The sequence below is a fragment of the Marmota monax genome, unplaced genomic scaffold, assembly GCF_021218885.2.
Source record: "Marmota monax isolate L192 unplaced genomic scaffold, Marmota_monax_Labrador192_F-V1.1 WCK01_AAM20220418_F8-fsc00087, whole genome shotgun sequence".
Lineage (NCBI taxonomy): Eukaryota > Metazoa > Chordata > Mammalia > Rodentia > Sciuridae > Marmota > Marmota monax.
In genome coordinates this window covers 6,651,442-6,672,717 of record NW_026693476.1, presented here as the reverse complement: position 1 = coordinate 6,672,717, position 21,276 = coordinate 6,651,442, and the positions used below count along the sequence as shown (strand labels likewise).

The following is a 21,276-nucleotide window of genomic DNA, read 5'->3' as shown; positions in this document are numbered from 1 at the left end:
GCATACTACTTGATCTCTCTTTGCCTTAGTTCCTTTGTTTTATTTATTTATTTGCAGTGCTAGAGATCAAATCAATGGTCTTATGCATGCTAGACAAACACTTCAGCAGTAAGCTTCATCCCCAGAACCAGTTCTTTTATTTTTAAAACTAAACTGATACTAGTACCTCTCATAAAGTGGGAAAATTAAATTAGTACATTTCTTCAAATTACTTAAACCAGGGCTTTCATAGGTGTCTTCCTTAATAGTGTATGAAACTTGGAGAGCAAGGAATATATTTTCATCTTTGATCCCTATCAGCTAGCACACTGCCTGGCATACTGCAAATACTATATTATTTAATATAATTTGAGTTAATATGTCTGTTAATATTATTTAATCTGAGTTTCTTATCAATAATGCAAATAACTTCAACCCAAATAACTCTGGATATTATAATAAATAACTCTAAAGAACTTTTCAAATAATTTTCAGTCACTGTTTGCACCATGAATAGATATGACGTACCTGTGTCTGAAGGACGTAAAAAGTCTGAGTCACAGGTGAAAAAGGTCTGATGGTCCTGAGCTGACAAGTTCATGTCATAGTATGTAAGTGGCTCTTTTCCAGTCACCCAAGTGTATCTTAACCAAAACACAAGAAAATATTTAAATTAGACATGAGAGAGCATCTGTCTGCTATAACATACACTATTTAAATTCCAAAGATAGAGGACTACAAGTTCTATATTCTATTTCAGGATATTTTTAAAATTTATTATACTTAGCAAAATGAGTGAGATAATCTACAAAAACTAATTAAGAATATGATAATAAAACATCAAACAGGAAATCAAAAGAATAAATTATTCAATACACAATGTTCTGAATACTGGATTTGAAGGAATAAAACAATGTTAGATATACACCTCATTAAATATATTTGAATAAATTCTCAATGAATAAAAATTAAATATTACAAGTAAAACTCCATAGAAGCTAAAAGAAAGGAGATGAATTTCTACTCAATATCAAGATGGTGTAGGGCTTTCAGTGTATAGACAGAGCAGGGCACAGTGGTGCACACCTACCATCTCTACAACTCGGGAGGCTGAGACAGGAGGATCACAAGTTTGATGACAGCCTGGGCAACTTAGCAAGACCCTCTCTTAAAATTAAAAAAAAAAAAAAAACTGACTGGGTAAGTATCTCAGTGGTAGAGTGCTCCTGGGTTCAATTACCAGTACCCAATACCATAAAAAGAAAGAGAGAGAGAGAGAGAGAGAAACTTTTTTTCCATATTTCACTAAAGTAAAATTATAAACTTTCATCCCACCCAATCCTACAATAAACTGTCTAGTAAATACTCTTTTTATTTTCCAAACCGGAGATTGAACCCAGGGATACTCTACCACTGAGATACTTCCCAAGATCTTTTTATTTTGAGATTGTTCTTGTTAAGTTGTTAAGGTCCTCAAACTTGTGATTCTCCTTCCTCTGCCCCTCAAGAAGATGGGATTACAGACATGCACCACCACACCAGGCTAGTAAATACATTTTTAAATGTCAAATCTCATTAGTAATAAACAAATAGTGAATTAAAATTAAGTTTTACTCTTCACCTATCAAACTGATGAAGATGTGTTATCAAGGATGAAGTGGAATATGCATATGTATGTTATGGGAATAAATGCAAATTAGAATACATTTCTCTTCTCAGAAATCAATTGGGTAATATCTATCAAAAGTCTTTAAAAAGTTACATCTAGGTGGAATTCCATTAAACATTTTCTCTCCTTTAAAAAAAATTTAAAATTTACATAGTAATGATTTTCAAAAATCAAGGGAAGAAAAAAAACCTGTTTATACCCTATTATTCAGTAATCCCTGTGCTACAAATAAACCCTGAGGAAATAATCATAGATGTGGCTACATACTTATAATATACCAATTTAATGCTAACAGTGGAAAAATAATCTCAGTAACCCAGATGGGAGAGACTATGGGTAAAGTAAGGTATATGCATGCATACAATAGAAAAAATACAACCATAAAAATCACATTTTTAAAGAAATCCATGTTATCAAGAAATTTTGTGGGAAATTCACATAATGTTATATTGGAAAAAAAGTAGGATGTATATCTTTGAGTATGGTGTTAAAGTTTTGTTTCTATATGTGCATATAAAAGAGAGACTGGATGGAGATATTCTAAAATACTAATAGCAATTAACACTTAGTGGTGGAAAAGTGATTTTTACTTTCATTTTTATGCATCTATGTATTTTTAATTTTGTACAATGAATATGCATATATTTTACAAACAGAAAAACTGAGTACCAGAAAAGAACATTTTAAATGTTATTTATACATGATCAAAGTTCTTAAGTTATTTTATACCATTAAACAATAGCTGGGTATGGTGGCTCATGCCTGTAATCCCAGCAATTTAAGAGGCTGAGAAGGGAGCATCACAAGTTTGAGGGCAGCCTCAGCCACTTAACAAGACCCTATGAAACTTAGTGAGACTGTATGTCAAAATAAAAAGTAAAAAGGACTGGGGATGTGACTCGGTGTGTAAGTTTCCTGGGTTCAATCCCCAGCACAAAAATAAATAAATAAATAGCCTTGCTAAAATTTTAGCTTTTTTTTCCCCCTAAACAGATATCTATATCTGTAAGCAGATATATTTTAGTTGTCAAAGGATCTTTTATTTATTTATGTGAGACGCTGAGGATCGAACCCAGGGCCTCACACATTCGAAGAAAGCACTCTACCACTGAGCTACAACTCTAGCCCTAAAATTTTAGTTTATAAAAAAATTGTCATGAAGAAAAAAGGAAAAACAAATTCTTGTTAATCTATCAAAGTTTTGCTACGCATTCTAAAAGTAAGAAAATACTGAGCTAGAGGTATAGCTCAGTGGTAGAGCACTTCATCTTGCACGTATGAGGCCCTGGGTTTGGTCATTAGCACCATAAAAGATAATAAAAATTTAAAAATAATTAGTAATCCATATTATTCCTAAAATGATTGGAGGCAGATGAAATACAAAGTATAATATAACCTACACTGAAAGTAGATTAAAAAGATTCAATAGAGGAAAAATAATAATTGGGACACAAATGGAACCTAAAATGAAATTAACCATAAAGTTCAGTGCATTTACTAAGAATTGATTACAGTATGGCTTTAAACTTTCTAGAACTACAAAATGATTATCAACCAATTCAGACTTTTTTGAATTAATCATTCAAAAGAAGCATATTTCTGGTACTAAGAAATTTCTCTTTAAAATCTTCATGAAGTAGAATCTGTATAATATAACAAGGAACTGTGGCAATAACTTAATAAACAGTGTAGAAGGTTCAAGGACCTCTTACAGAATCCCTTAATACAGGTTAAAGACATCTCCCATAAAAGCCTAGTTTTCACTTTCCAGGATGCCTCTATCTTACACTATCAAGTACTTACAAAGAAGGGTTATTGTTTAAGCATTTTTGTATCTCCATCATTTTGCACAGAGTAGGGTTGTACAGTGAGTTAAACAACATGCTCCAGTCTACCTCCAGGTAAAACAAAGTCCTACTCAAAATAAAAATGAAAGTCAGGGCTGGGATTGTGGCTCAGTGGTAGAGTGCTCACCTAGCATGCATGAGGCACTGGGTTTGATCCTCAGCACACATAAAAATAAAAATAAAGATATTGCATCCACCTAAAACTAGAAAATACATATTTTTAAAAAATGAATGTCAAATATCAATAGTTGGAAGTTTCTAGAGATGCTTTTTCATTCACAATAAAACTGGAAGAAAAATGAACACAGTAGTATAGAGAGGAGATGGTAATATAAAATCAATAAAAAAATCCTGTACCGTTGCTCAAATATGAGCTCATATTCACATTCAGATTGAAGTTTTCTAGTGAATCTTGAAATCTTGAAATTGAGCACATATGCATAGGAGTTTGCTGACACCTACAATTTTTTTTAACCTCAAGAATTCTTTAAAAAAGGCTTTCTAACATAAACTAAGGGACTTATTACATATCACAAACATGATTTAAAGCATTGCTTCTAATACATAGTCAAGATGCTGCCACAAAAACTTGAGCTAATCTTTTTACCTTATTATATATATCAACATCTCCAACTGGAAGAAACTGTGATATATTTATAAAAACAAATGTTTCCATAGTACTTTCACTCTACTTATAACGAAAGCAAAATGTAGTACCTTCTATATTCTGCTCCTCTGAAAAGATTTAAAGGGTTTCTCCATACCTTGCATTCTGAAAAACATGGGGAAAAAAAAGAGTTCAAACAAATGCAGTCAAATCTTCATTTAATCAACATTCACTGTCTACCCAGTTATTCTAAGCACAGAACTAGCCACAGATGATACAAAGACAAATAAACCATTAATCACCTTGGCTCTCAAGAAGCATAGAATTAAATCTAGTCATTCCTTATTTCTGTCTCCATAGTGTTTGGTTCATAATTCAGTTATGTCAGTTACCATTTAAAATGTGATTGATTATCTGTTTGGATTTTAATTCCCCCTCTCAAATATGATATCTTAGCTCACTTTTATGTTTGTGAAGCCTACCACAGTATCTGGAACTGACTTGTTTAACTGAATTAAATACAGTATTATGAACCATCACTAAACTGTATGACAAGTGCTATAGTTGAGACCTGTTTTATTCCAACCAAAAAAAAAGGAAAGTGAATTTTTCTCTGGAGGAATCAGCGAAGGTTTTAGGGAGGCGGTGACATTTGAACTGAAGCTGAATCATTGAATCATAAAAGATGAGTAGAAGATTGCCACATTCAAAGCAGAGGAATTACCATAAAACTGTACATCATGTTTAGGCTAGAGCAGATGGTAGGGTGTAGGAGGAAGAGCTGAAATAAAGGTAGACTGAAGGAAATTGATGAAGGAACTTATATTCCATTTTAAAGAGTCTGAAGATGATATAAAATCAATCAACAAATATATGAAAAAAATGTTCATCATTGCTAGCAATTAGAGAAATGCAAATCAAAATCACTCTTAAGATTTCATCTCACTCCAGTCAGAATGGCAGCTATTATGAACACAAATACCATTAAGTGTGGGCGAGGATGTGGGGGAAAAGGTACACTCCTACACTGCTGGTGGGACTGCAAATTGGTGCAGCCAATATGGAAAGCAGTATGAAGATTTCTTAGAAAACTGGGAATGGAACCACCATTTGACCTACCTATCCCTCTCTTTGGTCTATACCCAAAGGACTTAAAAACAGCATACTACAGGGACACGGCCACATCAATGTTTATAGCAGCACGATTCACAATGGCTAAACTGTGGAACCAACCTAGATGCCCTTCAATAGATGAATGGATTAAAAAAAATGTGACATAGACACACAATGGAATATTACTCAGCAATGAGAGAATAAAATCATGGCATTTGCAGGTAAATGGATGGAGTTAGAGAAGATAATGCTAAGTGAAGTTAGCCAATCCCAAAAAACCAAATGCTGAATGTTTTCTCTGATATAAGGAGGCTGATTCATAGTGGGGTAGGGAAAGGAAGCATGGGAGAAATAGACAAACTCTAGATAGGGCCGAGGGAGGGGAGGGGAGGGGAGGGGAGGGGGCAGGGGGTTAGAAATGATGGTGGAATGTGATGGACATTATTATCCAAAGTACATGTATGAAGACACGAATTGGTGTGAATGTACTTTGTATATGACCAGAGATATGAACAATATTGTGCTCTATATGTGTAATTTGAATTGTAACACAATCCACTGTCATATCAAAATTTTTAAAATTAATAAAAAATAAATTAGGGTCTAATAGAGAGGAAAAAAGGGAAAATAAAACTTTATTGAATTGTGGTAAAAAAAAGTCTAGATATAATCTTGAGTCAGTGAGAAGCTATCAAAGGATTATAAGCAGAATAACAACAAATATCAAAGCAGTTCTTAAAGTATGATTCATGGAAATGCAAAGTAACTGTTTTCATAGTAAATTCTGAGACATGATTTGCCTTTGTGTTGACGTGGACTCAGTTATAGGACCCTGAGAATGAGGGCATCTTTAAATTTTGTGCCCTAGGCAACTCATTTATCTTACCATCCTGTTGCACAATTTAACTAATAGTATCAAGTTAATGTGGGTATAACCACTACACTTTTTTTTATTTTGGTACTGGGAATTGAACCCAGGGGCTCTTAACCATGAGCCATATCTCCAGCCCTTTTTTATATTTTATTTAGAAAGAGAGTCTCGCTGAGTTACTTAGGTTCTTGCTAAGTTTCTGACGCTGGTTTTTTTTTTTTTTTAATTTTTATTTGTTCTTTTTAGTTATACATGACAGCAGAATATATTTGGACATACTATACATAACTAGAGTAGACATCCCATTTTTGTGGTTGTACATAATGTGGCATTACATTGGTCATACATTTAATGAACATAGGAAAGTTATGTCTTTCATTCTACTGTCTTTTCTATTTCCATTCCCCCTCCAATTCATTCTACTGTCTTTTCTATTTCCATCTCCCCTCCCTTCCCTTTATTCCCCTTTGTCTAAAATTCAATGAACTTCTATTCTTCCCTCCACCCCTGTTAATGTTCTGCATATCAGAACATTCAGCTTTTGGTTTTCTGAGATTGGCTTATTTCATTTAGCATGATAGTCTCCAGTACCATCCATTTACTGGCATGTGCCATAATTTCCTCCTCCTTTATGGCTGAGTAACAGTCCGTTGTGTATATATGTACCACATTTTCTTTATCCATTCATCTGTTGAAGGACACCTCCATAGTTTAGCCATTATGAATTAAGCTGCTGTGAACACTGATGTGGCCATGTCACTATAGTAAGCTGATTTTAAGTCCTTTGAGTATAAACCAAGGAGTGGGATAGCTGCGTCAAATGGTGGTTCCACTCCAAGTTTTCTGAGGAATCTCCAGACTGCTTTCCAGAGTGGTTTCATCAATTTGCAGTCCCACCAGCAAATGTATAGGTGTAACTTTCTCCCCACATCCTCACCAACATTTATTGTTACTTGTATTCTGACTGATAATCGCCATTCTGACAGGAATGAGATGAAATCTCAGTGTAGTTTTAATTTGAATTTCTCTAATTGCTAGAGATATTGAACATTTTTTCACATATTTGTAGACTGATCATATTTCTTCTATGAAATGTCTGTTCAATTCCTTTGCCCATTTATTGATTGGGTTATTTGTTTTTTTTTTTTGTTTTTTTTTTTGGTGTTAAGTTTTTTGAGTTCTACTCTGTATAAGGTGTAGGTGGCAAAGATTTTCTCCCATTCTGTAAGCTTCTGTTCACATTTTTTATTGTTTCCTGTGCTGTGAAAAAGATTTTTAGTTTGACACCATCCCATTTATTGATTCTTGATTTTATTTCTTGCACTTTAGGGAGTCTTGTTGAGGAATTCAGTTCCTAAGCTGACATGATGGAGATTTGGGCCTACTTTTCCTTCTAGTAGGCTCAGGGTCTCTGTTCTAATGCCTAGGTCCTTGATTCACTTGGAGTTTTGTGCTGGGTGAGAGATAGGAGTTTAACTTCATTTTGCTACATATGAATTTCCAGTTTTCCCAGCATCATTTGTTTAATAGGCTACCTTTTCTCCAATGTTTGTTCATGGTGCTTTTGACTAGTATGAGATAACCGTATTTATGTGGGTTTGTCTCTGTGTCTTCTATGCTATACCACTGGTTTTCATGTCTGTTTTGGTGCCAATACTATGCCGTTTTTGTTACTATAGCTCTGTAGTATTGGTGTTGTGATGCCACCTGCTTCCCTTTTCTCTCTGAGGATTGCTTTGTCTATTCTGGGCCTCTTACTTTTCCAAATGAATTTCATGACTGCTTTTTCTATTTCTATGAAGAACATTGTTGGAATTTTAATTGGAATTGCATTAAATCTGTATAGTGCTTTTGGTAGTTTGGCCATTTTGACAATATTAATCTTGCCTATACAAGAACATGGGAGATCTTTCCATTTTTTAAGGTCTTCTTCAACTCCTTTCTTTAGTGTTCTATAGTTTTCATTGCAGAGGTCTTTCACCTCTTAGATTGATTCCCCAATATTTTATTTTTTAAGGCTATTATGAATGGGATAGTTTTCCTAATTTCTCTTCCAGTTGACCCATTGCTGAGGTATAGGAACACAATTGACTTATGGTTGTTAATTCTATTTCCTGTTACTTTGCTTAATTAATTTATGAGTTCTAAAAGTTTTCTGGTGGAATTATTTGGGTCTTGTAAATATAGAGTCATGTCATGGGCAAATAGGGATAATTTCAGTTCTTCTTTTACTATTTGTATCCCTTTAATTTCTTTCATCTAATTAATCTGGCTAAAGTATCAAGGACTATGTTGAATCAAAGTGGTGAAAGAGGGCATCCTTGTCTTTTGCCAGTTTTTAGAAAGAATGCTTTCAATTTTTTTCCATTTAAAATGATGTTGGCCTTGGGTTTAATGTATACAGCTTTTACGATGTTGAGGTATGTTCCTACTATCCCTAGTTATTCCAGTGTTTTCAGCTTGAATGGATGCTGTATTTTGTCAAATACTTTTTCCGCATCTGTTGAAATAATCATGTGATTCTTTTAAGTCTATTTATGTGATGAACTACTTTTTTTGATTTCTGTATGTTGAACCAACCTTGCATCCCTGGGATGAACCCCACTTGATCATGGTGCACTACCTTTTCAATATGTTTTTGTATGCATTTTGCCATTATTTTATTAAGAATTTTTGCATCTATGTACTGAGGCTAGCCTTGAACTCACAATCCTCCTGTCTCAGCCTCCTGAGCTGCTAGGATTATAGGCATGTGGCACCTGGCAAACCATTATACTTTAGCATGAGTCAAGGCAGTGATGCCAAATTGTACTAACAGTCATTGAATTCTTCGCCCCAAATCACTGTAGTATAAACAAGGCAATTTTTTTCTCCCTGGTGCTATGAACCCAGGGCCTCATGCCTGCTAGGCAAGTAATCTTAACACTGAGAAGCATCCCCACTGGCAAATTTATTTCCTTCCTTCCCCTCCCCAACCTTCTCTTTTCAGTGCTGGGGACCCAAGGCAACTTTTTAAACTTTATATCAGCTATGATAAAATCAATTATTTTGTAAGTTGAACTGGTCACTTTTGTCATATAATACTTTTAGTTGAAAAATCCACAAGAAGACAAATTGGTGATTATTCAAATGGGTACCTAAAAGACATTTTCTTAAAAATGAAAAAGTGAAGATGTCAACCTCAAGGAAGAAAACTAACAGTATTGGCTGTGAAAGATAAAATTTTTCAAGTAACGTTAAAAGTTTGAAAAATCTGTATCTCCAACTGTGAGTTTGGTAATGTCACGATACTAAAGACTTTTTTGTAAGATTTAGTAGCAATATTAACAAATGTGATTTTTCTTATGTTATGCAATAAAATGTTTTAACATTTAAAATAAGCATAACACAGAGAAAAAGGATTTTCCAAATAACAAATGTGATATTTTAAAACTATGGGAAAACGATCCATTCAAAATGAACAGATTTTAACAGAGAATGCAATGTTCAAATTCCATATTAAACTACAATTTTAGAAAGCACCCTTCAGTGAGTTTTGATGTAGTACCCAAAAAAAGAATATCCACAATTTTCTGAAACATCTATTAAAATATTCTCCCCCTTTCCAACTACGTACCTGTGCAAGCCTAGATTTTCCTCATATGCTTTAATTAAAACATCACAACAGACAGTGCAGAAACGTATGAAAATAAGCTGTTCTATATTAAGGTAGACATTAAAGAGATTTGAACAAACGTAAAACAATGCTAGTCTCCTGACTAAGCTTTTTCTTGTTTGGGGAAATATAATTAATTTTCATAACATGTACATTAGTTAGCTTGGACTTCCATACTAAAACACCATAAATTATGTGGCTTAAACAACCCCTTTAGGGGTTGGTCTTTTTTGAAGGCTGTATCTTGCAGCTATGTAGTTTTACGGTACAGTCCTGCAGAATCCAAACAGTCTAATATCGTCCTTTATTTGGTTTGGTTTTGTCTCCATTAGTACAAACTGTCAATGCCTTTCTGGAATAAATCCACTTCTATTCCTGAATTCTGCTGATAGTTGAACGATCAAGTCAAGTCCATGAGCTGGACATATTATCTCAAAAGGCTGTTCAGTCATGTCCTTGGAGTACTTTTCAGAATAAGTTTTCTCATTTTTGACAATATAGATAGGCTGAGAATTTTCCAAATCATCAAGTTCTGGTTCTGCTTCATTTTTGCTTAGGAATTCCTTCTTGAATTCATCTCTCCTCTTTTACGTTTCAGGAGGAAATGAGCTACTCCATCCATACGTTGTTTAGAAATATTCTCAGCTAAATATCCAATTTCAGTGTCAAATTTTACCTTTCATAAAATGCTAAACACAGTTCAGTCTAATTCTTTTCTACTCTATAACAAGAATCACTTTTCTTCTGGTTTCCAATAACATGTTCCTCAATTTCTTCTAAGATATCACCAGAATTGCCCTGAATGTCCATATTTCTGGACATTCACCTAAGAACCCTTCTAGCCTCTGCCCATTACCCAGTTCCAAAGTCACTTATACATATTGATGTATTTGTTACAGTGGTACCATACTTCTTAGTACCAAAATATCAATTCAATTCAGGATGCCATAACAAAATATCATATACTAGGTAGCTTAAACAACAGAAATTGATTTTCTCATAATCTGGAGGCGGAAGTCCAAGACCAAGATGGTTGGATTCTGGTGATGATTCTCTTCCTAGCTTGCAGACAGTAGCATTCTTGCTCTGCTCTTGTGTGGTGGACACCATCCTATCTTGTAAGGCTGACAATCTTATCAGATTAAGAATCCACCCTTATGACCTTATTTAATCTTAATTACTTCCTAAAAGTCCTATCTCCAAATACTATTACATTGGAAGTTGGAGTTTCAACGTATGAATTTTGAGAACATAACACAGTCTATAGAAATATGTAATGGCTTTATTGTCACTTTTTAAAATTAATAATTTTTGAAATTTATGCTTAATTTCTAGTCTGACAATAATGATGAATACAATAAAAAAGTACAAGCTACTTAAGATGTTCAGTAATTTGTGTTAAAATTCCTAAGTCCAATAAGTTTTAGAACCATTTTTTAATACAGTAAATGGAGAGAATGTACTAGAAGTATTAGAGGAAGAAAAATCGTTTAGGACACTGTAGCAATAGCCTCAGAAAGAGATATCAAATGCCTGAATACGGTATAGCAAATGTTGAAATCAAAGAAGGTAGGATGGAGCAAAGATAATTTTTGAGGGTAAATCAATATAATTTGAGGGTCAATTGTTTGGAGAATAAAAGGGGAATAAAAGAGATATAAACAAATAAAGATTTCTAGTATAGAAGTTAGATATCATTAATAGATTGTGAGATTATGAAAGGAAAACTACTAGAAGAAGGTAATTAGTTTCATTTTGAACAGAGTAAGTTCAGGGTGCTTAGGATCATCAAAAGTGGAGATGTCTAGCAAGAGTCAGAAATGTGGCTCTGGAACTTAAAACTTGTGAGTAGACATTTAAAATTGCTTCTCCCAGTATATATGTCTATGGAAGATAATAATAGTATAGAATGAAAGGAAGTTACCCTGAGAGACTTTGACTCATTTTTGAGGTCCAATTCAAACCTGTTCTCTGTAAAACATTTTGTGGCGCTAAAACTAACTGAACACTAACTGACTACTCCTTTTTTCTGTCACTACAGTATTATATACATACCTGATAAAAGCAGCTAACCATAATCTTTTGCTGTCAACTTATTTGTAAGTCTATATCTCCTACCAACTTGGAATGTTTTTAAGGTTATCTTCATTATCATTTTGAATGATTTGGTCAGTCTTACAATAAAGAATAAAATCACATGTGTATTATTGCTATAATTATTCATATACTGAACTTTGAGCTTTTTTGGGACAGATTGATATATATATATATATATATATATATATATATAAAATTCATTTTAATCTATACTGCTCTTAGGATTATTTTATGAAAGGAGAGAAAAGAGACAGTTAAAAAAATCATCATTATTCCTTCCTGAACTCCCAAATGGCTACCAACCCCACCTCTACTCATCTTGGTCTTCACCTGACCAAATCTTAAAAAATGCCAGGATCTGTACTTGGTATTTTCTACTAAACTGACATAACTAGTGACTGGGTTTATTGAACAAATGAGACATTACAGGAATTTTAGAGAATTAATTCATTTCTTAAAATTATCATTATTATTATACCAAATGAGAATAATCCAAAAATATCATTTTTATTTGGCTTTGAAAACTTTACTTTCCTAATTACATATCATTAATAATACTTGATTTCCATTACTGGACACATAGAGAGGAACTATCCACAATTCAAGTATGACAATGAACTATTCAAACATGAGGAACTAAACTTTGATGCCTCTGTAAGAAAACTGAAGAGAAAAAGTATTTTTCTCACTTTGCTCTCTTGGTAGAGATGGTAAATTCCTAGATTTCTCATTTGGCAAATAATAATATCCCCTGATTATTTGCTGTGTATGTACACACCAAGAAAAAGATTATAATTTCTCGTCTCCCTTATGACTAGTGGTGGCCATTTAACAAAGGTCTGATGAGTAGAAAGTAAGTGGAAATAATATATAATGCTTCTGGGAAGTATCCTTGCCTGCCATGAGATGGATGAGGGAAATAGTGTCCATCTCCTGGCCTTTTCTCCTTCCTGCTGAATGCTTCATGGATATGATGACTAAAGCCAGAGAAAGTACATTGGACCACAAAGTAAAAACTGCATTTGAAGATGGCAGACTAACAAAATTGAAGGGATCTGATTTCTGATGATCACTGCTCTCCCCACTAGCCATGGATCACCTTTATTTACATGAAAGATAAAGTTCTCTTTATTTTAGTCTATTTGGTTGGCTGTAACAAAATACCATAAACTATATAGCTTATAAACAACAGAAATTCATGTCTCACATTTTTGGAGGTTGGGAAATTCATTATCTAGGTGCTGGCAAACTTAGTAGCATCTGGTGAGGATTCACCTTCTGGTTACGCTTTGTCCTCACAAGGTGGTAAGGGCAAATGGCTCTCTACAGTCTCCTTCATAATACCATTCATGAGGATCCCACCCTCAGGATATGATAACCTCTCAAAGGTCCCATCTCCTAACATTATCACATTGATGATTAGGTTTCAACATATGAATTTACCAGAGTCATATAAACATTCTCAGCACACAGTTGTTTTTCTATCTCCCAAAGCCAAATTCAGTCTTAACTATTTAGCTGTGAAAACATATTAAAAAACTAGTTACCCGATAAATTCTGTCTGCTTGTTTCACTTTGGCTGTTGCTTGAAGAAGGACCTGACTCTGAAATGCTGCTTTCTGTTCCTCCCATCAGTGGTCGCAAATGGCTTATAGATACTTGCTCAATAAAAGATGTGCCATGCTTATGGAAGTACCACCATTCAAAAATCTATGACAAAGAAAATACATCTTTTACTTAAAATAGAACTGATCAGCAGATATATAAGCTCAAATTAAAACATTCTCTCAAGATGTTCCTCTTCAATTCAACATTTTAAATGCATTTACTCCCCTCTCCCTCAAGAAAACAAACCTAAGATTTCCCCAAAAGCACATGCCATATGAAAGTAAAATACCATTTTTATAGTTTTTTTAAAAGTTTTTATTTATTTATTTATTTTAAATTTATATATAACAGCAGAATGCATTAGAACTCTTATTACTTGAGCTCCATTTTAACAAGCTTAGGCAAAACATTGCAATAAAACATTAAGAACAATAAACGTTTAATTTATAAATTATTTAACTGTTTGCTATGCATGCTGTTGTATGCCTATAATCTCAGTGACTTGGGAGACTGAGGTAGGAGGATGGCAAGCTCAAGGCCAGGCCAGTCTCAGATATTGAGGCCCTCAACAACTTAGCAAGACTCTGTCTCAAAATAAATAAATAAAAGGACTGAGAATGTAGCTCAGCACCCGGGGTTCAATGCCTAGTACCAAAAAAAAAAAGGAACCAACCAAAAGAAGCTCTCTATGAATTAGTAGACGTTTTCATATTTGGATATTCCAACCTCCACAACTCCCTATGTCTGGTTCTTTGTGTTTCATCTTAAATTACAATTTCTCAGGGAACTTAGTTCCTGATTCCACAAAATAGAATAGGTAGTTGTGCTTCCACTAGATCTTATTTTCCTTTCATAGTAATCTTTTCACTTACAATGATTGTGCTATTCCTCAAGCCTCTAAGCAGACTTTTTGTTTTTTTTTTTCATACAGCCCTTCCTCACTGCCCTCAGGTCTTTACTAAAACAAAAAACAAGCAAGCAAACAAAAAAAGGGGGGTGGGGAACAAAACAACCATTCAGTGAGGCTTTTCCTTGCTAACCTAGTTAAAATTTCAACTTTCTTCCCACATTTTATATGCCCTTTTCTGCTTCATTTTTCCCCTTACCACTTATCACTGAGAATAAGAACATGCAAGAAAAAAAAAAAAGAGTAAGAACATGCTATTTATTTTACTTCTTTATCTTTTATTATATATCCCCATAGTATAATGTGTGCTCTATGAGGACAAAGATTTTTTTCTTTGTTTTATGCACTGCTATAAGCCCAGTGCCTTGAAACAGTGACACTCAGTGGGCACTCAATAAAAATTGTCAAATGAATCGATATCAATAATCACCTTCTAGACCAAATTCCAAGAGGCCAGAATCTGTCTGCTTACCATGGTATACTCAACATCTAGAAGGGATGTCTGTATATAAAAGGCTCTCTACATATTTGTTACATTAATAAATCAGGGGCTTTCAGTTGAACAACTAGTTTTATATGTTTCAACTATAAAGTTACTTCAATATCTTCCTCCTGTAATTTATGGATCATGTCCCTTAAAAAGGTAACCAACAGGGGCTGGGTTGTGGCTCAGTGGTAGAGTGCTTGCCTAATAAGTGTGAGGCACTAGGTTTGAACCTCAGTACCACATAAAAATAAGTAAATAAATAAATAGAGGGATTGTGTCCATCTACAACTAAACATATTTTTAAAAAAGAAAGTTAAACAACAGCTAGGTGTGGTGGTACATGCTTATAATTCCATTGATTCAGGAGGATGAGGCAAGAGGATCACAAGTTCAAGGTCAGCCTCAGCAACTTAGCAAGACCCTATCTCAAATAAAAAAGGCTTTAATCCCAGCAGCTCAAGAGGATGAAGCAGGAGGATAGTAAGTTCAAAGCCAGCCTCAGCAACTTAGACCCTAAGCAACTTAGTGAGACCCTGTCCCAAAATAAAAAATAAAAAGGGCTAGAATTGTGGCTCAAGGCTTGACTACTCTGGGTTCAATCCTCAGCAAACCCCCTTCAAAAAAGTTAACAGATAGACTATTCTCCTGCTAAATGTAATGGAGAAACATATTACCTCATTTAAAGAATAAACAAACACATCTACAAATGCCTAAAAGATTATAATTTTTTTTAAAATTACTGACCACAGAGTATCTCTCTCTCTCTCTCTCTCTCTCTCTCTCTCTCTCTCTCTCACACACACACACCAGTGTTCAAATCTCTAGGAATGTTGATTTTTGCCTTAGTAAATAATAAAGCAGCTACTTGTGTGCCTAAACTATGCAGTTGTTTTGTACTATATTGTAGCCCACTGACTAAATGCTACAATATTTAAAGGAAAGTGCTAGAAAATCAAATTGCTCCTTTTTTTTTCTATTATGCCACTAATGTTTTATGCTCAACCTAAAATGGCTTTCCTTTCTGCTTACTCTTACTAGTTAACAAGGAGTTAATTCCCACCAAATGTGGTCATGGTTTGGCTTATACCATATATTTTACTAAGATGTGGGATGAAACTTAAAGAAGAAACAATCAGAAGAAATTACACAAGCAGAAACTGTTTATGTGACAGAAAAGACAAGATTTATGTTGGATAAATCTTGGATTTAAAAATTGGATAAATGCCATCAAGAACTAAAATCACAAGGGGAACAAAAATAAACTGTTCTTCACTATAGCATTTTTATGAATAAATATGAATTCGAAGTTTTCTGAACTTTTAGATCAACTTTTTAACACAAATAAACAATGATAATAATAATTGTTAACATTTATCAAAAGCTTTCCATGAGCCAAGCATTTTACCAAGTCCTTTATAATACATTATGTCATTTAATTCTCATAATAACTAATTATAGAAATGAGGACACAAATTCCAAATTCAAACAACTAGCTCTAGTTACCACCACTGGGAAGTAAGCAGAAGTGAGTTTCTTATTCAGGTCTGTCTTACTTCAGAGCTTCTAACCATTACATTAAATGGCTTCCCAAATATATCTCAGTGTACATGTAAATGTATGTATATATGTAAATGTATGTGTATATGTAAGTCCAGATAGTAAGAGAAATTATATACACAACAACCTTTGCTAATATTAATAATTTAAAAAACTATCAATACTGCAAGGGTAATGACATAGTTTAGTCTTTAAAATGTTACTTGAATTTCCTATTTCAAAAAGAGTAACAACAAATTTTTTAAATGGTTTTAGACATCATATTTCTATGAATTAAATATATAAGATATCCCCTCTTTTAAATATGAAGGAATGAGAAATTTTATAGTTTGTGTGACTTGCCCAGAGTTATCAGCTAGTTGATACTCAAAATCAGATCCTGTTCCGAAATCAATGCTTTTTCCCCATATCAGCCATTTAAAGACAGTTTATTTCTGCTAGGCATGGTGGCACATGCCTGTAATCCAATGACTTAGAAGGATCCTAAGTTTGAGGCCAATCTCAGCAATTAGAGTGACCCTGTCTAAAAATAAAAAATAAAAAGAGCTGGGGATATAGCTCAGCCCATAGGTTCGATACTACCTTAATACCACCAAAAAAGAAAAGATAGCTTATTTTCTTATTTTAGATTTCACATGTATTCTATTAACTAAATATGCTAGAATATGACAAAATATGCTTTAACTATGAGTGGATCTTATCAACCAATAAATTGTGACTTATATTACCATATATTTTTTCTCCTGAATTCAAATTTTTCTGAACCAAGAGAAAAATTCCTTTTTTGTCTAACATTTACTTTAAAAAAATAGTGTCAGTCCCTATTTTTAAGTCCAATACAAATGATATTATTTCTACTAAAGCTGGAGAGCACCACCTACAGATAAGAAAAAGAATACAAAAATCCATGGGCCACACATGACATAATACTTAAAAGATTTGTATCTGTAGCAGTAGTTTTCCAAAATGTATATTAGAAAACACTAGATTCAATGGATATTATAAAATTTAAACATATATTTTTAAATTAAAAAATGATACCTTGTTAAAGGAAAAGTTGAATCAAAGTAAAACAGGTTTCTAACTAGGGCACTTCCCAGAATAATAGCCAAAATTCATTAAATACTTATTGAGTCAACTACCATGGTTACAAGTTTTATATATTCATCTCATTTAGTTCTCATAATCCTGTGAATACCATTATTTTCCCATTTACAGATAAAAACCTGGGGATTGTAAAAACTATAGGCTGAATTCTAGACACATAAATTTTAGTCTACTTAAGTTGTTAATATTAAAATATCGAAAGATTTTATATAAAGTCTGTATATCCAGTTTCTCTTAAAATCATTTATAAAACCGGAAGATGTACTAGTCATAAGTCTACATGACAACAATTATCTTCAGTTCCTTTTAGAAGGAATATGCACTTTGCAAGTTCCCAGTCCTCAAAGTAAATAAGGAATTTCTTACACTCTGCTGATTTCATTCATTTTTTATTACTAATCTGGGTCCTTTAGACATTAAATTTGTAACCCATCCCAACACTTCCTGACTACAGTACAAATGTCTTTAATATGCAATAAATACTGTCAATCTCCAAACCTGTTTGACTAGGTAACTTTAAGTTACTAGGTACCAAACACATTTTTGAAATGTTGATATGTAAGTACTTGCAATTATTATAACCATATAAAAGATCTTTAGCTACATACCAAAACATGAATGGAAAAAATAAAAAGTACTTACAAATATTAGTCCTGATATCAAAGAAGATGTCCCTGTAAGTGCCACATAGAATTTGGGTGTCAATGAATTTAAAAATCCTGTCACTGTTAAAAGAAAAAACATAAAAGTTAAACACACAAACACACACACACACACACACAAATTTAAGTACTTAAGTTACAAATATGCAGGTGTCTTTGAGTGGAGGGACATATGGAGTACAGATACTCCTGATTTACAATGAGGTTGTGTCCTAAAGAACTCACTATAAATTGAAAATATTGTTAAGTCCATAATACATGTGATTTGACTAGACCATAGCTTAGCAACACAGTACACTATGGAGTATTGGTTGTTTATCCTCTAGACTGATTGCCTTAATAGGAGACCAGCTCCCTGTTGGTGCCCAGCATTGAAAAAAGCATACTCTTAACCGAGGCAAAGATCAAAATTCAAAATTTCTACTAAATCCTTATGGGCACCATTGTAAAGTTGAAAAATCCTAACCCAACCATCTAAGTCAGAAACTGTTTTAATATATAGTATGAAATTCATTTGAAGAAGTTGTAGTTTTTTAAATCACCACTATAAATTCCCATCCTATCACATATTTAAAAAAAATACATTCTCACATATAAAGCTAGGATTTCATACTGTTCATTAGCTAAAAAAGAAAAAAACTCAAAATAAGGCTTAGCATGTACAAGGCCCTAGGTACAATCCTTAGTACTAAAAACAAAACAAAACCTAAAATGCTTTTAAGAATGACTCATACTTAGCCAGGCATGGTGACGATTGCCTGTGATCCCAGTGACTCAGGAGGCTAAGAAAGGAGGATCACGAGTTTCAGGTCAACCTAAGCAACTTAATGATACCACGTCTCAAAATAAATATAATAAAAAGAGTTGGGGATATAAATAAATATAATAAAAAACCATGTAAAATGTTCCTGGGTTAGATCCCCAATACCAAAAAAAAAAAAAAAAAGAATTCAAAGCATATTTTAGCATATTTAATCACTAGTACACATATGAAATCTAAATAAGAAAACAAGCTTTTTTTTGGGGGGGGGCAAATTACGAATTGAACCCAGGAGCACCCTACCACTGAGTTTTCGTTGTCACTGTTGTTTCGATTTTTCTTTAACCACTGAGTTTTTGTTTTGTTTCTTAATACTCAAAAGACCTTTAAGTACTTTTCCTTTCTTTTTTTTTTTTTCTTAATACCAGAGATTGAACCAGTAGGGGCACCCGACTACTGAGCCACATCCCCAGCCCTATTTTGTATTTCATTTAGAGATAGGGTCTCACTGAGTTGCTTAGCGCTTTGCCCTTGTTGAGGCTGGCTTTGAACTCCTGTCTCAGCCTCCGGAGCCGCTGGGATTACAGGTGTATGCTATCTGTACCCAACTTAACCACTGTACTTTTAAGTCATAATTTACACTAGACCTTTTGCAAATCTATAAGAAGATAAACACACACTTTCACAAAGGAAATTTAAAACCACTCCCTAATTACTTTGGTTAGATATGAACCAGTGTTTCAAATTAGAGGGAAAGATCCAGTGTGTTTCTGGTTAAATTAGTTAAATCAGCAAAAAAGGCAAAATAGCTTAGGAAGAGAAGTAACAAACTAAGAGCTCTCTGCACCTGACTTACAGAAGTCCTGATTCAAATTCTTCAATTCAAATAACTGTCTCAAATACTTTTTCTTTTTTATGTATATCTTTTTGTGTTTTAAAATAAAAATCTGTAATAGTGAATTACTCTCATCTAAATGGTGTATTTAGTTAATACATAGAAAAATAAAGGATAATCACAATGAAAAACATTTCACTGAGCATACAAACTACCATTAAACACTTGATACACCTGTTACAGATGCCAAATTAGCTCTGCAGCTTGTTTTGTAATCAATTAGATCTGAATTTATATCATACTGATCTTCTAAAATATCCAAAATATTTCAGAACATTATCTCACAAAAGAGACATTTGCCTTCTCTCACTATAGAAAAAATTAACCATTATACTGACAAAGTCATAACTTAATAGAATTCTTCCATCTTGTTCTGAGTTTGCTACTCAGAACACGAATAAAAGAAATGTTGTAATAACATGGTAAGATGCCCTGGGCCCCATCCACTTCGTCCTGTTTACAGTGAAAGAATAGTTATTTGTAGAATCCATGGGGATCAACGTTTCTTACATGTCCTTGTACCTTAGTAGGAAGGAGCCCAGGCACCAAGAACTGTGGAAACAGGCTGCTAAATAACAAGCACAGTACAAATGTTGAAAGAACCAAACAAACCCATTACTGTCTGTGGAGCTCACTCTCTTCTTCCTTTACTGATCTGTTTTACTACTCAAAGCCTTTAAGAAAAAAAGACAAAACACTACGAAAACTATTTCTTAACAGATCGACTTTAAAACAAAAGAATGGTAGACTAAGACCGTGGCATTTCCTGAGATCTCTGTATTACAGATATGTATGCCTTTGTTGTCTGGCTGTGGGTCCCTCTTAGCTGGGCAGCTGGAGACTCAAAGGAACGATTTTCAAGGGACTACAAATGGTGATAGTGTATATAAATTCTGTATCCAAGTCTGAGAGTCGTGATATCTTCTGTCCTACAACCTAAAACCTTACAGCTTGTCAGGTGGTTTTTCCTCGGGTAAACGAGGACAGGAGAGGGCGGATCTTAAGACGCCCAGGGAGGAGTCGGTAGCTGCAACTCAGGTTTGACAATCAGCTGCGGGGTTATGGCCCAGGAGAAACTGAACCCACTGGATCGAGCAGCCCAGTCTCCTCCTATCTGCCCTTTGGCGTTGGCCTCAGACACCTCTCCTGGGTCCCCGCCCGTCCCTGGGAGGTCTGGGCCTCTCACCCGCTGCCAAGTTCTCACACAGCCTCAGGGGTACCCTCAGAGCGTATAGCAGCCCCAGCCCCGCCACGAACCACAACGAGGCCCCTGTCCCCGCCAGCCCGGCCCGCAGCCGCTCCCTCCAGCCCAGCGGCGGGCTCAGGCCGGGAGCAGGTGCAGGAGGAAATGCCGCAGCAGTCGCGGCTTCACTCCAGCCGTCACCGTCCGCCATCTTGCCGCTCCGGCAGGCGCCGGGAGTTGGGAGGGGAGAAGGGCAGGAAACCGAGCGTCGG

General features: G+C 34.4%; 1 protein-coding gene across 13 annotated transcripts in view; it reads right to left on the bottom strand.

The window, feature by feature from the left end:
• Positions 1–21,276, bottom strand: part of St7l (suppression of tumorigenicity 7 like) — a 166,249-nt gene that overhangs the window by 144,143 nt on the left and 830 nt on the right. For 3 of the 13 annotated variants that reach the window (XM_046458248.2, XM_046458251.2, XM_046458252.2), the window contains exons 1-5: positions 21,008–21,242; positions 18,147–18,229; positions 13,386–13,548; positions 4,213–4,267; positions 508–623 (exon numbers count right to left, since the gene is read on the bottom strand). In XM_046458248.2, the coding sequence (XP_046314204.1) occupies positions 508–623; positions 4,213–4,267; positions 13,386–13,548; positions 18,147–18,229; positions 21,008–21,215 (625 nt within the window). In that variant the 5' untranslated portion in view covers positions 21,216–21,242. Of the gene's footprint in view, positions 1–507; positions 624–4,212; positions 4,268–13,385; positions 13,549–18,146; positions 18,230–18,900; positions 18,920–20,343; positions 20,476–21,007; positions 21,246–21,276 lie in introns of those variants that run through there. The other 10 variants (XR_009228091.1, XM_046458247.2, XM_046458256.2 and 7 more) reach the window with 8 other exon arrangements.